General features: G+C 42.0%; 2 protein-coding genes across 2 annotated transcripts in view; one reads left to right on the top strand and one right to left on the bottom strand.

Moving 5' to 3' along the window:
* The window catches only part of LOC134651218 (adenylosuccinate lyase), a 57256-nt gene extending 55485 nt beyond the window's left edge, over positions 1 to 1771 (top strand). Inside the window, exon 3 of the mRNA XM_063506288.1 lies at positions 540 to 1771. Coding sequence (XP_063362358.1) covers positions 540 to 1554 — 1015 coding nt within the window. The 3' untranslated portion in view covers positions 1555 to 1771. The remainder of the gene's footprint in view (positions 1 to 539) is intronic.
* The window catches only part of LOC134651185 (uncharacterized), a 45505-nt gene continuing 30373 nt past the window's right edge, over positions 1688 to 16819 (bottom strand). The window contains exons 2-9 of the mRNA XM_063506228.1: positions 13748 to 14056; positions 10171 to 10406; positions 9623 to 9820; positions 8999 to 9122; positions 8484 to 8594; positions 7935 to 8088; positions 7416 to 7628; positions 1688 to 7199 (exon numbers count right to left, since the gene is read on the bottom strand). Coding sequence (XP_063362298.1) covers positions 2152 to 7199; positions 7416 to 7628; positions 7935 to 8088; positions 8484 to 8594; positions 8999 to 9122; positions 9623 to 9820; positions 10171 to 10406; positions 13748 to 14056 — 6393 coding nt within the window. The 3' untranslated portion in view covers positions 1688 to 2151. The remainder of the gene's footprint in view (positions 7200 to 7415; positions 7629 to 7934; positions 8089 to 8483; positions 8595 to 8998; positions 9123 to 9622; positions 9821 to 10170; positions 10407 to 13747; positions 14057 to 16819) is intronic.

Raw genomic sequence — 16819 nt, forward strand, 5'->3', positions numbered from 1 at the left:
GGGACATCGATAAAAAGCAGATTGAGTAAAAATAAGCTACCCAAATTACTAACTCCACGTATACGAAGTCGCGGACAAAAGCTAGTACCTAACTTATAACTAACTGATAATTATAAAGAAGCAGCCAGGCTCTATAACTTAATATATCGAAAGTACTTTGTTTTACGAGTATGTGCGTGGGACTGGTGGGATGCTGATTTAATTACCTCCAGCATGAGTCAGTTACCATTGTAGACAGATGAATGAAACCGAAATACAAACTATGCAAACTATGTGAAATTTTACTGTATTGTAGATTGTAGATGAGTTGCGGAACAATCTTGATTCATACCTAGTCATCGAAAAAATACGTTGATGTTCGAATCATCGAGTAATATATACCTACCAAAATTTTATTGCACACTATGTTAGAGCGACAGAGAAGCAGATAAGAAATTCTGATTTTCGATATTCCCCGTAAGCCTCAGGCTTCATACATAACCCTAATCAATAACCGAATGCCAAAGTTCCATTGCTGATAGAAATGTATCACGTTCCAGGTCGCTACCAATCCTGGGTTTCACGCACTTGCAGCCCGCGCAGCTGACGACCGTGGGTAAGCGTGCCTCTCTCTGGCTCAGCGATCTGATCATGGACGAACGCGCCCTCTCCCGGGCCAGAGACGACCTCCGCTTCCGCGGCGTCAAAGGCACCACTGGCACCCAAGCATCGTTCATGCAACTCTTCAAGGGTGACAGCGCTAAAGTACGCGCTCTCGACAAGAGAGTAGCTGAACTCGCTGGCTTCGACAAACGTTACTTAGTCACTGGACAAACATACTCAAGGAAGGTAGATTTAGAAGTGATTGCAGCTCTATCTGGTTTAGGAGCGACTGTGCATAAGATGTGCTCTGACATCCGTCTGCTTGCTTCCCGTAAGGAAGTTGAGGAGCCGTTCGAAGCGTCTCAGATTGGATCTAGCGCTATGCCTTATAAGAGGAATCCTATGCGTTCGGAGCGCTGCTGCGCGCTTGCTCGCCATTTGATCACGTTGCATGCTAATGCAGCTAATACTCATGCTGTTCAATGGCTTGAGCGTACTTTAGATGACTCTGCCAATCGCCGCATCACGCTCGCTGAGGCTTTCCTAACCGCTGATGCAACTTTACTTACCCTTCTTAACATCTGCCAAGGCTTAGTCGTCTACCCCAAAGTGATCGCGCGGCACATTGACCAAGAACTGCCATTTATGGCCACAGAAAACATTATAATGGCTATGGTCCAAGCCGGAGGGGATCGCCAAGTATGCCACGAGAAGATCAGGGTTCTTTCTCATGAAGCCGGAGCTCAGGTGAAACAGCATGGGAAAGATAATGATCTGATTGACCGTGTGAAGAAGGATGCCTACTTCGCGCCGATCATTTCTCAGTTGGACAAGATTCTGGACGCGTCTACCTTTATCGGAAGGGCTCCGGAACAAGTAACTGAGTTTATCGAAGAAGAGGTGGATCCTATTGTATCGAAGTATGCTTGCGTATTGAGAGAGGTTGAGAAACCTGTTACTCTAAACATTTAAACGTTTTAATTGTAACATGATCTTCAAGCAATTTACCCCTTCATATGGCAGGGGAACATTTAGTTTTGTATTTACTGAAAGCATATTACCAGTTTTCTATATAAGATTTTTATGTTTTATTAAAATAAAATGCTTTATTATTGAATAAAAATGTATTTACAATTATACAGCGTATCCGCTCTATAATACACAATAATCGAGAATTATATAAAAATGACTTCACTATTTTACATAACAAAACGTGTTATATAAACTAGATATTGGTAACCTTACATTTTAGGTAACTAAGGTAAACATAAATAAAATAAAAATATAAGTGTGCGCGATAAGTCGCAAATTAAAAGTTGTGAGTACAAATTAACAATGAACACAATTTTGGAAACACTAAAAATGGTAACTAACGGTTGCTAAGCAAGCAAAAAGCATTCTGAAGCACAGAAGTAATTAATAACTACAACGTAACATTAACAAAATCAAACAAATAAATAAGTTTCTAAGATTAATTTGAGAGAGACATTAACATCAACTATCCCTGGTACATTTTGTGATCACATTTTATCACAATTTCGATGGCACGATTAAATAAGATACTAGATATTACAGAGCGTTAGTGAGTAGTGTGTCGCCCTGGCAGGCGGGGCCCTGGCTCGGCCAGTTACAGGCTCCCAGGCTGGGGTCGAAGCTTAGCTGAACAGGACAATTGAACACGTGGAGGGTGAATCTCTGCTTGGTACAGTCCCATCTGCAAGCGTAGAACTTGTTACATTGCTTGGGATGTCTGAAAAGACCAGCTCTCTGACAGTCGACGGACCCTTGCAAAGTTTCGTCTCTGCTCCTCCATCCACCAGGCCCATATCGGTCAAATGACTGAGATTCAATGGATCCAGATTCTGACCCTGCTACTATGGCTTCCTTGACGATAGCAGTAGGGGCTACTTCCTGTTTCAACAGGACCGTCTTATATGTAGGGGCAACAGTGACAGCCTTTACGCGTGGTCTTATCGTGTAAACCTTTTCTGTGGAGGTAAAGATGGAGGGAGTACTTGATACGTACACTTCTTTCCTCTTAGGCGTCACTGATACATACTCATTCTGTTCAGGGAGGTCTTGGTAGAAAGAATCGTCGGGCACAATGATAGGGTTGAAAGTGGTAGAAACGTAAGGAGCCACCGTAGCTGTCTTAGCGTTTGACACAATTTTCCTAGATTTTTGAGCCCATTGGTTATCGTTTATCCCTCGGCCAGAGTCATCATAATCGTTGTTATAATCTAAGAAGTCTTGATCTTGAACCTTGGGGCGTGTTCCTTTGAGTACGACGGTTGGGGATTGGCAACTGCATACAGCACCCAACTTTCTAACAAGAAGGGGGTTGAAATCGTTTATCTTAGTGACTACAGCAACCTTTGGCTTCGACCTGCGAATAGGCGCTGGGGTGACTTCTATAAATTCCTGTTTGTAAGGAGCGTAGGTAGACGTTACGGTTGGACTGTAAGTACTTGACACATACGTAGGTGACGACGTGGTGTAAGCATGAGACTTGGCCGTAGCAACAACAATATTCTGCTTTCTCGCTGGTGCCGCAGTGGATACAACAATGGGTGCTTCCGAGGACACGGATTTGTAAGGGTTGTACACAATTTTAGAAGTAAATGACTGACCTTCACTTTCGAAATTAACTAGGCCCTGTGCAGTTTCTTCTAAGGGTGGCAGATATTCAGGTGCTTTGTAAGTTGTGGACTCAGTGTACTTGTAAGTAGGGGCCGCTGTAGTTGACTTCACGTATGTCTTTCTTGTTACTGGAGGCAGATAGGTATTTTCTGTTTTAGGAGGTAGATATTCAGCAGCGTTGTAGGTAGGGATATGTTCTGGCGTGGGCGGCAAATACTCCCGAGACGTTGTAGAATAGGTAACAGGCCTATACGTAGATGTCACTACTGGTGCTACCGTAGAAACTACAGGGGGGAGATATTCCTCAGCCTTGTTGGCTACCTGGATCTCTGGAGTTTGGTATGACACTTGGAAGGACGAATATTGGTTAGTTTCTATCTTCTTTGGCTGTTCAATGTGAGAAGTAGTGAATGAAACTTGCTGAGCAGGAACGTAACTTTGGACATTTTCGTACTGCTGGGAGTAGTCTTCCGATTTGTAATCATAGTTACCTTGAGCTTGTTGATAAACGGCTTGCTCCTGAACAATGGGTTTAGCAGTAGATGACACTACATAAGATTCTTGGTAATCAGTCTTTGGTGGAATATATTCGGGTGCTTTGTATGCCTTCTTTGGACCCTCGTATTCGGCGTAATGCCCTTCATAGGCGAGTGTCGAAGGCGTGCTTGATACGATCACAACGTTGTCTTTTGATTTGTGTTGAGTGTTGTCATTGTAAAGGTGATACGTTTGATGTGACACTTCACTAGCATCAGAGTAAGATTTGGCACTCACTGTTTCTATATCTCGCTGAATCTCTGGCTGGCTGTATGAGTATCCTTGATTCAAGTTGAGGGATTGTGTGTTGTAATTGTACGATTGATGAGATGTTTCGTACTGAGCAGGTTGGCTAACAATATGCTGATGGCTTATAGGCTTGTATGTTTGAGTATAAACAGCGGCAGTATGTTCTACGTATGGCGCTGGTGTTACCTTTTGAGTGTATTTAATTATAGGGTTTTCATAATAAGAAACAGCAGGCTGGTAAGAGAGTTCAACCTTAGGTGCGGGTGTAGATGAAACTGGAACCACCTTCTCTACTTTGTGGATGGTTTGATGACTATACGACTGCGGTTTGTAGGTGGAAACAACTGCTGGCGCTGGAGTCGAATAAGTTACGATTGCCGGGGCTTCTTCAAACTTTGCTGCAGGCTTCTGGTAATCATATCCAGAGAATGACGAGTCTTGGGAATAAGCATGGACTTGAGCAGCGTTGACTTTGTGAATGGTTTCATGGCTGTACACTTGGGGTTGATAGGTTGATATCGCTGGCTGGACGGTGATGGCAGGCTGGGCTGTCGTATACTCAACCACGGTTTGTGGTTGTTCATAACTAACACCGTGGTTGGTGTAATCGTAACCGCTTTCTTGTGATTGAGCATAAGACTTGCTGTTTTCGACTTTATTAATAGTTTGATGGCTGTATGACTGTGGACTGTAAGTCGAAGCAATTGCCGGAGCAGGTGTAACATGTTGAACAATAGTCTTGGCAGTGTCTTCAAAAGTAACGGCGGGTTTTTCATAGCTATATCCAGCGTTTTCTTGAGAGTAAGTGTTCACTCGGCCAGTATCTACTTTATGTAGAGTTTGATGACTAAATCCTTTCGGTTCGTACGTAGAAACAGCTAAAGCTGGTTGAACAGTTGTATACTCAACTACAGTTTGTGGCTGTTCGTAACTAACACCGTGGTTGGTGTAGTCGTATCCACTTTCTTCTGATTGAGCATAAGACTTGCTGTTCTCGACCTTATGAATTGTTTGATGGCTATACGATTGTGGAGTATACGTAGAAACAATTGCTGGAGCAGGTGTGACGTGCTGGACAATGTTCTTGGCGGTTTCTTCAAAGCTAACAGCGGGTTTTTCGTAATGGTATCCAGAACTTTCTTGAGAGTAAGTGTTGACTTGACTAGCATCTACCTTATGTAGAGTTTGATGGTTGAAACCTTGCGGTTCATAGGTAGATACAACAGGTTGAACTTCTAGAACCGGCTGGGGTGTAGTATATGTGACTACAGTCTTTGGTTGCTCGTAGGTTACTCCAGATTGGACGTAGTTGTAACCAGATCCGACCTCCACAGCCGGGTTGTACACTTTGGCACTTTCTACTTTATGTATGGTTTGATGACTGAACGACTGAGGAGTGTAGGTCGCTGGAGTGGGCTCAGCGTATGTACTGACGCTGGGACCAGTGGTGTAAGCTACAACCTTTTTAAAAGGCTCTTCTGTTACTGGTGAGGCATTGGAGTAATCATAACCCACAGATTGTACCTTATGTAGAGTTTGCTGACTGTGGCTAAATCCCTGGGGTTTGTATGTGGACACAGATATCGGTGCGGGGGTAGAGTAGGTTATCCCGTCTTCAAATTTGATGGCTGGTTTGGAGTAGTCGTAACCAGAAGATTCACCTGCCACTGATACGGCGTTACCGGCTTGGTAGCCAGAATAGTCCTTGTTCTGATATTGATGATAATCAGATGCCTGATTGTAGTCAGTGATAACTACTTTGGGTGTGCTGCTAACGTATTGTTTTACAGGTACCACTGTCGGTTGAACATACGTAACGGCAGGATGGGTGATGCCGAAGATTTGCTTAACGCTGGTTTTAGGTGCTTCAGGTACGAAGGTAGTTTTGTATGCTACTGTCGGTATCGCTGTGGTAATAGCGAACGGTGTAGCAGTGGTGGGTATTCCAGATGAAGTAGGAGTAGTGACGTAGCTGTAACCGTCCAAGTTGTGCGAGTCTGTTCCTACGTGATTAATAGAAACTGCCGGTTGGGAAACATATGAGACGCGTCCCGTGTGTTTGTTGTCGTGGATAATATTATGACCAAACGATTGGGAGCCACTGATGGATGCTTTAGAGGCGTCATAGTTGAACTGGTCAGTATATCCAGTATCAACCAAAGTAGTCTTGCCAACCAGACCGACATTAACGGATCCAGCTGCCAAAGTGTGCGACCCACCAGTATAGGCCTTAGAGTCGCTGATATAGTTTCCACTGTTAGCGGTACTGTAGCTTCCATGGTACACTTGGCTGTTTAGAGCATTGCCAGTTGATGCTGCTCCATTATAACCTCCAATATGGCCGTCAGCCCTATATACACCAGCCACGTATTTACCAGAGTCGTCATGTGTGTACGAACCGGAATAATCCGCGCTGTATGCTCCACCGTCACTTTTATATCCGTTAGCGCTAAGTGAAGATTCCTTGTAAATACCAGCTTGGTATTTCCCCGAGTCGCTGTAGGAACCTGAGTTATAAGATCCTTTGTAGTTTGATGAATCGCCAGCATAAGACCCAGAGTTATCATGTACATATTGTCCGCTGCTATCAGCTCCAGAGGATGCCGAATACCTTCCGTAATCGTAGAAGTCGCTGGACTGCTTGTAAGCAGAATCATCATGGACGTATGGCACATCTGGAGAACCTACATGCTTGTAGGGCTCAGCGTAGTCACCCGAAGGGTCATGCACGTACGCCCCAGAATTGTCGGAGTAATCGCTCGATTGATATTGAGAGTTTTGTCCCGAGGAGAACGAAGAGTAGCCACTAGATTGCCCCGAAGAATAATCGGCAGCACCAGCAAGAATATTAACCTGGTGACCATGGATCTTCTGAGCCTCAGCTTTAGTTGGCAGTCTATAATCATCCAAGATCAGCGAGCCACTAGTGTACTTCCCTGCATCACTATATTTAGTCGCCTGGACGAGTCCGTGGCCACGCGCGGCTCCGTTGACTTGGTAAGCGAGCTCGTTGGATCCAGAAGCTCCGTTGAACTCCTGGGACGCGATAAAGTTGGCGTCGAGAGCGTCTTGTTGGGACAGGAAGCCACCCTGGATGCCGACGAGGTTGTCGAGGGAGGCGCCGGAGACCAGGCTGTTGTGGGCGGCCACGTTCACGGCGTCGGCGGTCTGACCATGGTAGCCAGCGGCCCCTGGAAATTTAAATATGATTTCGATTTTGAAATGCTAGTAGAAAAAGTTTCGTCTAGGTGGACTGGACCAAAATGAATTCTCTAAATGATTCAATCCAGTAATGAAACCCTAAAGTGTACATGACGTTGCTTGTGGATGTGGTTTACTATTCACTTTAAGTTTTTGTCACACTGTACAAGAAATGGATGGACGTTCAAAATATATTTAAAGCTCACCAGTAAGAACTGCTCCAGAGTACCCGAAGGCTTCGGCCTCGTATCTGGCGATGTTTCCACAAGCCGGCACCAGCCAGGGCCAGTCGCACTTGAGCTTCTCAGCGTCGAAGCCGAGGCCGAAGGGGCAGCGGAACTCGTAGGCGGACAGCGGCGCCTTCCCGTGGTCCAGGCAGGCGAAGAACCAGCGGCAGTTCTCGGGGTCGGCGTAGTAACCTGGAACCGAAATTGGTTACAGTGAGCAGTTGAACACAATGTAACAAAATTGATGGTTTGTAGTATCCATCATCTAAACGAAAATTACCAGTGACTGAGTTTGTTCTTGGAGGTTGTTGTGACACTCCATTTAGGTAAATAATGTAAATCCGTGTAAATGAAAACATAATAAAATTCTTGTCTTTTAAAATACCTCCTGATCGGTCTAGAAGCTTGGTTTGGAAGAATTTAGATTGGATCTGGTAGGTACGAGAAGTGATGGTTATTGCAGTGGCTGCATATTGTCTTGAAGTCTGATGATGTTACCTTCATGTTCGGGGCAGATGAACCTCGTGTGGGGTACGGGGGCGATCTCAGAGGATCCCGGGCATGCTTGCGAGTGCGGCAGGCTGCCGGGCCACACGCACACCTCGTAACGCGCGTCGAAAGCCAAGCCGGCGGGGCAGTCGAACTCAAATACCTGAAAAAACGGTAAAAAACTAGTTCAAGCAATTGCCAATCAAATCTGCAAAATGTCTTACGTCATGCGCATGACTAGCACTTGTTAACAAAACATTGCCATATAAATGTTGATCGTTTAACTATTAAACCATGCCTTAATCTTTCAAGTGATTCGACATTGAACCGGAGTCACTAATTAAAACAGACTACTGTAAAATTTATAAATAAACTTAACGGTAAATCGCGCAAACCCGAAGATCGTTCATTCCGCACGTCAAAACGATATAGTGCCTTAGAGACAGAAGTTGCGCAAAAAGTCGGGATAACGCCAAGAAAAAGGTGATGGGAGGAACCACGGAAGAAAGAATGAGCGCACCGCGCTCTTTGTTTTGTGGGAGGAACGAAGAGTTATACCGTGTAGTCAGGCGAGAGCTGGTCGAACTTGACGCAGCGGTAAAAGCGCGCGCAGGAGCGCGGGTGCACGAAGTAGCCCTGGCGGGAGCAGGAGAACTCCGTACGGGTGTCCTGAAAACAGATTAGAATTATATTAATTAATAAATTACAATACATTGCATTTCGTAGTGGTTTTCCGGACGCATAGTGGGGTAGATTTAAAGTAAAGAGAGGATCTGATGCTAAGTAATAAACCATGTATCGTTAGGAGACTGTGGCGGCTGTCGCGCGCCCTGCGTAGCATCCCGGATCGTGCAGTGTCCACAAACTACAGGCGTAAAGTTAAAAACAATTAAGCTGTTCGTTTAGGAGTAGGTATGAGCTCTCATAGTCCTAAACGGTTAGCTTAAAAAAACGACAACTGTAAACTGTGATCGATTTGATTATCTCTCACAAAATGTAGGTACATGAACATCTCGATTTCACGACGCTCGAAGATGTCAAAACATCTAATGCCTTGTGACAAAAACAGTTACCTCACGGATCGAGTGGATGACGCCATCGGAGTCAACAATCTGTGTGATTCTGTAGGGGGAGACTTGCAGCGCATCGAGAGCCCGCGCGTGCGCAGGGGCGGAGAGGATCTCGTGCTCCAGTGACCTGGAACCGCAAAAAACGGTTTTACTTTATAACTGCCAGTAACACAATATAACAACAAGATATTTTTACAGACACACAAGCCACAACAGAGTCAATATCATAAACTGAAATCCACTACGGAGTCCTGGAAGACTGGATTTAAAAAACACAATTTTATTTGTTTCCAAAGTTGTGTAGAGACAATATCATCAGTTCTGTAGGTACTCTTGGCGTAAGGAACTGAATATTAAAAATCCTGGCTAATATAATTTGTAATCGAACAATACAGACGACTTTTTTTAGTATAATGCTTACTCAAAGGTACACATGCCATGGACTTAAATAATTGAGCTGTAACCATAACCGTAAACTTTAGTACAAGATAGTTTGATGTCTCAATACTTCTGCTCTGAAATGTACAGCAGCGCTGCTGAGATCAGTGACCCCCCTTGCAAACAAATTTCTAAACAGGAGGGTCACTTTCTGCAGCTTACTGTAGGTACCTTAAAACTTTAGTTTACCTTAGAACAGCGGCCCTGGGAGCTCTGCTCTGCTGGTTCAGCACCTTGGCTAGGGAAGCCTTCAACGTGGGCCCACATGGGGTCTCGACGTCTTTGTCTGCTTTGTGGAGAGCCAGGCCAGCCAGGCCGCGGACTCGGGCGTACTTGCCCTTGACGTCCACGGATGAGGAGTCTTCGAAGGACATCCAGGTTGTGTTCCTGGAAAGTTAAAAGAGGTTGCTATAAATTAAGTAAGTATTTATTTCATTTGTCGTACGAAAAATAAGAAGTAAACCAAAAAATTTGGACATAATTATTAAAAAAATTATATTGGAATAATCTACGACGGTTACGTTACAAGTAGCATTGAGCCAATACAATAAATAACAACGTTAGCGTACAAGCGTACAAAATAGCTCACATTTAAACTCTGTACAATAGTTACAATATAACGCATATCCATGTCCGAACCAATTTTCACATTATACAACTGAACTGACACGAAATTTTAAAGAAAAGTTACCAAATAAAGTAAACCTCCTATGAGAAACATTAGCTTAAACACTCACTTGAAAGCATAAGGCGCCGACAGATCCTGGTCTCTCTCAAGAGTCCACCGTCCCTTTTGCAGCAGCCTGCAGAGCTCAGCTTGATCTATCTCCTTAGGCTGGTCGTCCACAGCAGGGCTGCCTGGAGTACTGAGAGTCTCGTTCGCCAGGGTGAACTGGCGGGCGGTCGCGGGGAGGCTGATCACGATCTTGGAGGCTGGGACGCCGAGACCGACGACTAGGTCCACTACGGAGTCCTAGAATATTGGATTAAGTTATTCAGTGGCCGTTTTTGTGAGAAAATAATGTTCCGCGCTGGTTTTGTGGTTTTAATAAGTCTTACATGGTAGATATAAGGTTAAATGTGTCTTTTCTGTTTCCGAGAGTTACGGACATTAGTGAAACAAATGCAACGTTAGTGGTAGGTACAGGCTAAAGCTATGTCCGGGCTGGTTTTGTATTGGCCAAACCTCAGCTTTCGGAAACATAATGAATAATATCGAGAAAGTCATATATATATGTTGATCGCAAGCCTTTTGATTTGTTACAAATTAACTCTATTATTAGTGGAAGAGGATATTATCTAATTGCAACAATTAACGAATTGTTTACAACACGTTAGCAGGTCTTACACATATTAGGCCTAACGCCTGCTCCAATATGTTAGCAACGATATATTAATGCTATATATAACAATGATTGCTCGGGACATACTACTCGGGAAATACATAACAACACAGTGTTGTGTTGTTATGTATTTGTATGCATGTGTATGCATATTCAATAATATGTTTTACCACGTTCTTATTTTACAGTAACCTGAATCAACAAAGTTGCTGGATCTTATTTTACAGGAACCTGAATCAACAAAGTTGCTGGAAATCACTGCCATCACTGGTTTAACTTTGTTAGCAATAACTCACTCAACATAGTTACCTAGGTGCTACATACATGCCTTTCAACATAGCTTTCATTCTAAAAGGACAAACTATGCCGTAGACGCTCAGACAAGGGTAAAAAAACAACAAATCCCGACCATCTACGGCAAATTCTATGTAGTTAGCTACCCATTAAAGGTGAATCATGAGGTCACGACCTAACATCAGTAGATTAGCAGTCTAGCGAACTAATGTTTAACTTTTCTTGATGCACCTGCCAATATGTGACCTACTTGAGCCAAATTATTAAACGGCTCACGTTTCTTTTAATGTAAAATAAACTCTATCATAATATACTTAAGGGTATGTGAACAGCCAGTCGTTTTTTCTGCAGGTACTAGTTTACCTTCGCCAGTCTATTAGATAGATGTCGTGAGACTGAGCGATATTAACTGTGTATGTGTTTAGATTGATTATTATTACTGCCGTTTAAATAAACATACGAGTTTATAAACGGTAATTATTTCCTTTGGATAATTTTACGGTACATAGCTTACACTTGCAAGTATTTTAGGCACACCTTTATTAGATGAAATTATAGAACCCTAGTAGAATATCCATTTGGATAGGAACCTGTATATGTTATGTTCATTTGAATATTGCTTTTTTAATAACTAGAGCTCTCTAAAAAAACTTTTTATTCCCTCCCTACCTAAAGGAATTCAAAACATTGTAACGACAACGTCGTATTTGAGTTTATATTAAATGAAACAAAACGGTAATAAATATATTTCGTATCTGTGGTGATAAAGTAAATGTGAATTCTACGAAATGTGTAATTAAAATCGTTGGGAAACTAACGGAAAACCACACGTTATGTGGATACGTTTTTTATGTGTAAAGGAAATCGCCTGCCTTACCTGTCGTCGTTATTTACCAGCCTTATATTATGTATGTACATACCTACAGCAAAAAACTGGTCCATTCTTAATTCGGATATACCGGACCCTAGCGTTATTCGACTTTAACGACAGCTGGCGATATGGCTAATCTTGTCAGAAGTTTTGAGATAAAATGGTGCCTATAAGATATAGGTGATTTTGAAGGAGATAGGTACCTTAAAAGTTTCAGTTTCAAATTTAATCTCAGTGAATTAATCTCTTGTCTGTGTATGATAAGGATCCTGAGGGGCTACCGCGAAAACCGTTTTTCGTAAATTGCGGGGATCTTTCTCTTTTACTCCAATGAAGGCGTAATTAGAGTGACAGAGAAAAATGCCTGCAATTTGCGACCTTCGATGTTCGCGGTTATAGCCCTGATACTGACCTAACTGACCGAATGTTTACCTATTAATGTTTAGCAATTTTTCGTGAACGATTTTTTCTGCTCTATACAGCACAACCGAGGTTTTTGACCACCACACACATATTAACATGCTGACAGGTGACTACGGATTTCTAAAAATGTAATCTACAAATGAAGTATGTTTTATATATCCTTCATAATTAATTAAAAATAATTATTTCTACGATAATGGGCAGCTAACATATATTATATCACATAAACAACTTGTATACCTATAACTATTGTTCAGTATAACTTGCCTCCGTTTTAAACTTGAACTATATGTTACGCTGAGTCACAGCCAACTTACTTTTACTTTAACCATAAGGTCGGTCGCATTTCGTTTTAATTGGCAGATTGATTTTAGGTCACAGATGTGACAAGTGCATTGTATGGCAATGGCGTTAAAAGAATCTCGAAAATCTTTTTGTACTAACAAAAAGATTTTCGAATGTACCTACATACTAATGTAGGTACATTCTTTTTTTTGTTTAACCAAATAAGAATATATACATACTAGCTTTTTCGACTTTTTAATAATCCCAAATTCTTGATGTAGAAAAAGGAAATGTACCGATCTTGAAAGCTACATATTTTTATCACACACATATTCTATCCAGTTTGTTGAATATGGATTCATATTTCTTTGCTTTATCTAAATAGTATGTTTGGAGTCTGTATGGAATGTGTCTGAATAATCGGTAAATATTATTCCTCTCATTTTATTTTAGTTTTCGTTGAAGAAGCTCTATACGTGTCACAAAGCCCATCATCTATCTCCTCAAACTTAAAATAAAAAGAACATTTGTAAAATACAAAACATTAACGTCAAGGAATAGGAATAGTATTTGTGATTCATATTCAGTATCCAATTACCACGTCCGCAATAACAATGATCAACTGACATTTGCAAATATAGTCGTTAGGCACAAAAAGAGGTAATTAGCGCAAGTTATTACCTACAAAAACAAATGACGGACACAACTGACAGTCTTGGGCACAGATCATTTCTGTGTCCAGTTTGTTTCCGGGTGCCAGAGGACATCACTGAAGAATGCTGACGCAGCATAACAATAAATCTACAGTAATTCATATGGGTATTCAAATATTTAGACTTTTGGACAGATGGGTAATATTCGATACTCCCATTAGTAGCATTACTTAGGTAGGTACATTACGGCTGACAGCGCTGTACAATTTACAATCATAGGGCCAGTCTGCAAATAGCCATACAAAAAAATCGGAGTCCCAATGTTACCCATCTGTCCCCAATTACCCCATTTGAGGGTAGGTCTACACCTACCTACCTACCTGTGGTGTACCTACGTACACACTACACATATTTCGAGGATGACGAAGATTATCAAGACACTCACCGTGTTCATCATGTCCCACAACCCACTGAGCCTGCTAGGATGATACGTCATCTTCTTCACGGCTCCCAGATCATGCGTCTGCACCATCATCAGATCCACCTTCTTCACCAGCGTCCTCAAGTCATAGTACTTCGCGAGGAGCTCAGGGTGCGTAGGAAGGGCCAGGAACAAGGGGCCGCCGCCTGCGCCGTTTAGGGCTTTCCTGGCGGCTTCCACGGTGTCAAGGACGGTGGTCTTGTTGAGGGAGCGGTGGGCGTCGTGGATCTCCAGACCTTGGACATGTTTGGACTTGAGCGCAGAGCGGAGGTCCTGAAAAAAAGATGAAAGAACTGTAGTCAAAGTTTGAGAGTTTTCCGAGAGTTAGAATTTGTGTAACCTCTGTTGTTTTAATGTTCTATTGTCTTTAATGTTTTTAAATTAGAGTAAAATATAAATATGTAACTATGCATGAATGAACAGTGTAAAATAAATGCCATACGATAAATAATAAATAATTAGAGTGAACAGGTTTAAAAAAGGGACAACAACCGCTTTCTATCAGGTGGGACCTATATTTGTTTGCTAGCTTATTGCGGAAAAAAAGTTACTTTAAATATACTTAAAGAAAAACTTGAAAGGGCCCATTATTAAGATTATTTATTTGTAAATATAGAACTGAAGCGGTTTATGTGTAATGTTTATGGGTCCGAGATTAAATATAATATTTATAATCAATAAGGTGACGTTGCTTGCATGTATGAATTCCGATTTGACCATAGTTTCCACATTTCACCCGACTTCTAACATCATAAAGGTGATTAACCGTTTTACTTTAGTAATCGGATGCCCAGACCAGTTCATCCTGAAGCTAGTCTTGCGCCAACTTCTCACGCCTTACGTTTCCTCAGGTACATGGCGTAAGTTTAAAATGTAACACACGGCGCGTGTACGTGCGTCTACATGTCGCTGACACAGTTATAAACAACGCGACCAGTACGAGAAGGGTGTGGGGAGACCGTATTTAACAGCCGTAACAAGCATCGGAAAACTTTTCAATTGTTTTAGTTCTCGCGCAATTAATCGAACAAGTTTAGGTACCAATGGCTGTTAAACATGGTGGGACATATAGGAAACTGATAAAGACTGATATACATATATTATCAAGTGAAGTATCTATACAAATTTGCAGTTATAGTAGTAGTAACTTAGGCGCGGGACTGAGTTGTTTTTAGGGTTCCGTATCCAAAAAGGTACAAGAGGAACCCTTATGGTGCGACTCTGTCCGTCCGTCTGTCTGTCACATTGCTAAATAAGTATCTCGAGAACTACTTAGGCTATCGATTTGAAATTTGGAATAGTAATGAAGAACGCTAACCCGAACACATTAGAAGTGTAATTTTTATTTTTATTAAATGAAGGAGCACCCCGTACAGTAATTTTTAACTTAAATTGAGGAAATGGGGCCGTATAGTAACTTAAAGTTTCTCTTCGAGACGTAGGGTCACAAGTCACAGAATACTTCTGGTAGTCTGCGTTTAGAATTAAAAGTTAAAATACTGTCCAAGTACTTGCAATACTTGAACTGTGTCAGTCTTCTCGCCTCTGAACCGGTTATGTCAACCTTACACCGAGATTATAGATTACGTTACGTCATTTTCAGACCAGATCTGGATCTGATTTCGTTGATTATGCCGACGTCCTTGACCGAGGCGGCTTTCGTGTCCTTCGCAAGTTTCAAGTGAACGAGTTCGCAATATGGATCTTTCTTGTGTATGAAATTGTTTATTATACAATCAAGTTAATTGGAAGATTATGATGCAATTGGGATTGAGCAGATACAAATAAATAAAAGGTTTTAAGAGATGATTTCGTTAAGTTACATTCAGGTTAAAGAGGTCAGAGGTTAGGTAGAGATGTAATCCCTATCCCTACTAATATTATAAATGCGAAAGCAACTCTGTCTGTCTGTCATTACCTTGTAACGCCTAAACTGGTTAACCGATTTATATGAGGTGCGTTTTGAGGCTAGGGCGAAGGACATAGGGACATAGCTTTAATTAATCATCATCATCATTTCACGCAGATGAAGTCGCGGGCAGAAGGTCAGATATGATGATGACTCATGCTAGACCGGGCCAGGGCCGGGCCGGAGCTTCCGGCGCTTCGTTTTCTTTCACTATATACTACGTGATCACCGATCAGCCGTCATAGAAAATTACATGTCTGAGGCCTCGGCCCGGTCCGGCCCGGTCTAGCGTGAGTCATCCTTAAGGTGCCAGCCGTGTTTGTGCTCAATCTAACTACATAATTATGTATTAACCAAAACAATATGTATGTATGTAACTTTATTGAACATAAACAGGTTAACTCTACTTTTTCTACCTAAGGCCAAAACTAGGTACCTATAGGTTCTCTTTCTTGTCTTTGTAATCTGGCCTCATTTGATAACAAGTGTTAACATGGCAATCTAACAAAATGGCAATAGAAACTAAATCATACTATTAAGTTACACAGTATAAAACAGGTAGCCGCACCCAGAGCTAATCTGAATATGAAGTGCCGAGTGATCCATTTAAACGCATGCGTTCGCTCGTGTGCTGTTCTCCCTATAAAGAACCTAATTTCATCGTGCGAATCAGTGCGAAAAGTAACCTTATTATACTTCACGATAAGGTGTTTATTGCATCTATAGACTTGTTTATAAATGCTATGGACACAGTCGCTGATTACATAAATTACTGGTAAGCATAAGTGTGCGATTTGCGGCTAAGTATAATCGTCGTCGTAAATATTGCAAGTGTAAACGTAATACGCATGTTGTAGTCATAGACACTGAAAATACATAAGTGTAGTCAGTCCGCCGCTTCTTTGCAGTCAAACAAACAGATGACTGTACCTACTTTAAAAACATATGAATAAAATCATTGAGCGGCGGTACCTGTGTACCAGTAGAGTAGAACCAAGCTTTGCACAGATTTTGCAGTCACAGAGTGTTGAGTGTCCTGCAAAATCTGTGCTAACCTAACCTAACCTAACCTAACCTAACCTAACCTAACCTAACCTTAACCGTCAAAATGGAATGAAGATACAAAA

Source organism: Cydia amplana, chromosome 9 (assembly GCF_948474715.1).
Source record: "Cydia amplana chromosome 9, ilCydAmpl1.1, whole genome shotgun sequence".
Classification (NCBI taxonomy): domain Eukaryota; kingdom Metazoa; phylum Arthropoda; class Insecta; order Lepidoptera; family Tortricidae; genus Cydia; species Cydia amplana.